This window comes from Cibotium barometz, chromosome 25 (assembly GCF_041138505.1).
Source record: "Cibotium barometz isolate CiBa-2024 chromosome 25, ASM4113850v1, whole genome shotgun sequence".
Taxonomy (NCBI): Eukaryota; Viridiplantae; Streptophyta; class Polypodiopsida; order Cyatheales; family Cibotiaceae; genus Cibotium; species Cibotium barometz.
This window is the reverse complement of record NC_141070.1, coordinates 14,460,696-14,465,552: the sequence shown is the minus strand read 5'-3', so window position 1 is coordinate 14,465,552 and position 4,857 is coordinate 14,460,696. Positions and strand designations below refer to the sequence as shown.

Genomic DNA, 4,857 nt, shown 5'->3' with positions numbered 1-4,857 from the left:
ATGCTCTAGCGGGGGGGTCCCCTTGAAGGCTTCCTCCCAGATATGTTTGATTTGGGTCTGCACGCAGGGTAGGTCAAATAGCTTTGGGTCGGTATGGAACCAGCTACTTCTAATCTTGTTATCCTTGTCATCTAGCAGCACAACCAGAGGGTAGTGGTCCGACAGACAAGTAGCGCTATCCACATTCGCTTTGCACCTCAGGAACCTATTTCCTACTTCGGAGGAAAGATAGCATCTATCTAATCTAGCTTTTCTAGTAAGTGAGCCTTTTCCATAGTTCTGCCACGTAAATTTGCCTTGTTCACCAATATCTAGCAGAGAGTGAATGGCCTTCAGCTGCGACCATTGCTCCTTCTCCTGGCCTTTAATGGTTTGTCCTAGGCCTTTGAATCTATCCTCCACCTGTTCTACCATATTAAAGTCTCCGATTAGCACGCATGGACCTTCCACTCTCTGCAGGGATTGCCAAATGTTCGCCTGGTTCGCTGCATTGCCTGCAGCAATGACATTAATGGGATTGGGTCCCCCCAATTTAACCCCTAGCCAGTGGGTGTTGCAGGGCTCAGAGAAGATCTGTAAGATGTCCTTCTTCATTTTCTCCGCTATGCCCAAGGCTGAGCCCCCAGATCCTGTAGGATGAGATGTAGTAATCCAGAAACGGCTTGAGTCAATGCTTTTTAGCCTCTGCATAAGAGTCGCCTCTTGGGCTTTAATCTCTTGCAGACATATTATGTCTGCATCTTGATGCATACTGTGCAGCCATCTTTTCACCACCAAGGCTTTTAGAGGGTCGGTGAGTCCCTTTACATTCAGAGAAACTATTTTCATTTCTTACCAGTTTTGGTAGAGTGCCTCTCTAACTGAGGAGTACCCGTCGGGGATTTTGCCACCTGATCTCTGCTCCTTTTGTTATCTTTTTGACATTCCATCGGCGCCGGGGTAGAGGAGATGAGATGATTCTCTTCATCTACTATTTTCCCTTTGCCTTTATCCTTGGTCGGGGTCGAATCCTTGGCATCCATTGAGTCAACTTCCTTCTCCAGCCTGTTTATGTCGAAGCTAGGTTGGGCTTGATGGTAGGAGGACGCAGATGATTCGGCCGTCTCAGCGACCTCCGACTCAGGGAGATTAAGCAGTGGTGCAAATCTGTGCCCTTTCCTTCCTTGCATTTTTTTGGGGGGATCTCCACGTTTCTTGTTCTTGTTGGCAGCGACAGGGATGAACTCTTCCTTTTCTTGGAGGGGGCCCATCCCACTTTTGGCTGCGGTCTGGATGGGCACAGACTGCTTCTGTGGGTGTTTGGCTGGGCAGACCTTGATGGCATGACCTTGAAGACCACAGTGGAAGCATGCATACAAAAGGTGTTTGTACACCACAGCCTGAATTAGGGTAATCCCGTCATCTCTGTATATCTCGATGTTGGCTGGGAACGGCCCCTCCAAGTCCATCTCCACCAGGATTTGGGGGTGCCATCTTGGATTAAAGTCCTGCTGAGGTCGTCTACCCAGGATTTTCCCAAGGGGTTCAGCTACCTTGTGGAGGAAGGGGTAGTATTGCATGGGGAGGTGAGGGAACTCAACCCATACAGGGTAAAGGGTCGGTTTTGGCCCTTCAGTCGAGAAGCTTGGGGACCATCTGGAAAGGCACAGGGGGTTGTTACGGATGAGCCATTGGCCCGCCCCCAGAACTTTTAGGGCCATCTCTGGGGTCTTGAGGAGGAAGAGATAATAATTGTTGGGGAGGACCTGTGCAGTGGAGATTTCTAACCCCAATGGGCCCCAGGACTCTTACCCAAGACTTTAGGGTTTCCAGGGGAGGGCGGGGGCCGAACAATAGACCCACCACCGCCCGGGCAGAGAATTCCTGCTCTAACTTCTTAAGGCCATCAGAGGGAAGAAAAAGCTTGATATTGGCATAAGAGTCACCTTGATGATCTCCGAGTGGAGTAGTTCCAGCCATTGGAGTGCCATCTGGTGATTGCAGAGCGGGAGGGGATTGCAAGGCACCTCCGCGGGGATGGACTTGGTGATTTGCCTCATGTCGGTGTGATGCTTCTGCAGTATGAGATGGGGAGATCTGCGCGGCCGCATGTCGCTCCAAGCAGGCCACTTTTTCTCTGAGGAAATTACGCTCTGCTTCCGCGTCCGCCAATGCATGATGAAGAAAAGCGGGATCTTGGAGCAGAGGAGTCGGTTGGGCGGTATGATGGAAAAGAGGGGGCATGTCCTGCGCCACCGAGACCAACGCCTGCGAATCCAGGTCCATGATCTCACGTGACCTGGACTCCTTGGGGATGGCATCCAGAGCCTGACGCCACAGGTCCAAGACCTGATTTGGCCCTGTCAAAGCTTGTTGCTCGGTGTGTTGCTGCAACATGTCGGTTCTTTCCTTGACGAGCGACGAAGCAGCGGCTCTGTACCTGCTCATATTTGATCATACCAAGCACTGTATCCTGTTTCTCAATCAATCTCTGCAGGAGAAGGCTGTAAACCAACCGGAATAGAGATGACGGCGAGCTCATTTATGTGTTCTCTTTTATAATTTAGCTTTAAAAAATGCGCAAAGAAGAGTTGTAAAATAAGTTTTTTAATACGTTGAAGAAAATGTTTGACACGTGGTGTCGTCACTTGTGCCACGTGGAAGGTGGACAGTACTGAGTACTGCGGTGAAGTGATGAGTAGTAATGTCATAGATCACACCGACCCCAGCACGAGGCGCGTGGGTTAGCAGTTTTCTTTTGAGGCAGGGACACCGAGTTTCCTTAGCTTACCTGCACCACCAAAGATCCAAGTAGTTCGGAAATGGCGAGTCCACCATCCCCAGCTGGAGCTACGGGCTCTGCTCCCAGCAACAGCTTCAACGATCTCCCAATGAGACAAATCCCCGGTGGCTATGGGCTGCCATGGCTGGGCGCCATCAAGGATCGCCTGGATTTCTTCTGGTTCCAGGGAGAGAAGGAGTTCTGGTCCAGCCGCGCCAGGAAATACAAGAGCACCGTCTTCAGGACCAACGTGCCGCCTGGCCCACCTGCCTTCGCCTCCAACAAAGTCGTCATGCTCTTGGACCAGAAGAGCTTCCCCGTTCTCTTCGATACGGATAAGGTAAGGTGGCTGCCCAAGTGGTCTTCCTGATTCAAGTAAATGCAACTCTTTGAATGGGCGGCTTTGCAGGTTTACAAGAAAGATGTCCTTCTGGCCAACTACATGCCCCGTACGTCCTTCTATGCTGGCATCCGACCTTGCGTTTACTTGGATCCCTCGGAGGAGCGGCACTTCAAACTCAAATCCTTCGTGCTGGCTTTGTTGAAGTCCAAAGCCAGCCGCTGGATTCCGGAGATGCAAACAGCTACTTCGGAAGTTTTCGCCGCCTTGGAAGCTAAGCTTGCCAAGGACGGCAAAGCTGACTTCTCCACCGAGACTGGGCACGTTGCTCTGAACGTTCTGGTGAGAACGCTCCTGGCCCAAGACCCCGCCAACCATGGCCTCACTCCGACGACCTTCTCAGCTTGGTTAGGGCCCCAGCTGTTGCCCATCGCCAGCGTTGGATTGCCTCATTTGCTGGAGGAGCTGCTGCTGCACAATCTTCGCCTCCCCTTCCTGCTCGTGTCTTTCTTCTACAGGAAGATCGAGAGCTTTTTCCGCGCTCATGCGGGTGAGCTCCTCGACGAGGCGGAGAAGCAGTTTGGTATTGAGAGGGAGGATGCCCTTCACAACATTATCTTCTTCACGGGCTTTAATGCTTTCGGGGGGCTCAACATCTTGCTGCCGTGGATCGTGAGCTATGTGGGGCTGGCGGGGGCGGACGTACAGGCGGAGATGGCCAAGGAAGTGCGTGAAGCTGTGAGGTCTGAAGGGGGCACATTGACGCCCATGGCGATGAGGAAGATGCCCTTGGTAAGATCCGCAGTATACGAGGTGCTGCGCATGTCGCCTCCAGTGCCGTACCAGTATGGAATCGCCAAGACGGATCTGGTGATCGAGTCTCACGACGCAAGGTTCGAGGTGAAGAAAGGCGAGATACTGGGGGGCTGTCAACCAGTGGCGGAGAGGGATCCCGTGGTGTTCGGCCAGCAAGCGGAGCAGTTCGTGGCGGAGCGTTTCGTCGGGGTGGAGGGGGAGAAGCTACTGCGCTACGTGTTGTGGGGGAACGGCCCGGCAGATGGAGCGTCCAGTACCGCCAACAAGCAGTGCGCCGCCAACGATCTCGTCCCTCTTCTCGGCCAGGTCTTCCTGGCAACCTTTTTCCTCCGCTACGACTCCTTCAACACTTTAGAGCCCATCGTCAAGGGTAACAGCGTTACCCACTCCCTCTGTGCCCTCAACCTCGCCGCGTCATGACTTCCAAGTATGCCTTATAAAATTTATAGCTTCTATTACAACCTTCAAAGACATATTTTTTTGGTTCAAGTAACTCTCTCAACCCTAAATCTATCTTGTATTTGTTTCGACTCTCCAACATTATACATCTACTATCTTTTACAAAATTTTACCTCCTATAAGTGTAAATTTTGTTTGTAGACCTAATTAGAGTCTTTTATGCATGCAACTCGTATTTGAGAGATGGCAGTACACACAAGATTAGATAAATTATAATTGAACACAAGATTAGATAAATTATAATTGAACACAAGAAAATGTTTACACTATTGCCTAATCTATGTGATTTGTGCAGCCATGTGCTTGAAAGCGGTATAAAAACCACTATGTGAAACTATTTGATCCCTTATTGCACCAATAATAGATCCAACTTCTAATTTAGGTGAGACCTTGGGTAGATCTAATTTGTATTTGGTGACAAAAAGCATGGGCCGCCACGATCAGACCTTTTATTATGATCAAAATTTTTTGTCGGTACACA

The 4,857-nt window shown here is 50.6% G+C and overlaps 1 protein-coding gene across 1 annotated transcript; it reads left to right on the top strand.

Moving 5' to 3' along the window:
• Nucleotides 1-2,723: 2,723 nt before the first annotated feature.
• Nucleotides 2,724-4,505, top strand: LOC147624275 (allene oxide synthase, chloroplastic-like). The gene is made up of 2 exons (XM_086819249.1): nucleotides 2,724-3,101; nucleotides 3,171-4,505. Exons 1-2 carry the CDS (start codon nucleotides 2,802-2,804, stop codon nucleotides 4,335-4,337), a joined length of 1,467 nt encoding a protein of 488 aa, XP_086675375.1. The 5' UTR covers nucleotides 2,724-2,801; the 3' UTR covers nucleotides 4,338-4,505.
• Nucleotides 4,506-4,857: the final 352 nt, after the last annotated feature.

Excerpts from the sequence above, each read along its gene's own strand:
- LOC147624275 (XM_086819249.1), top strand. The coding sequence starts at position 2,802 with ATGGCGAGTCCACCATCCCCAGCTGGAGCTACGGGCTCTGCTCCCAGC. Across the intron at positions 3,102-3,170 it reads TTCTCTTCGATACGGATAAG|GTTTACAAGAAAGATGTCCT; the intron begins GTAAGGTGGCTG and ends GCGGCTTTGCAG.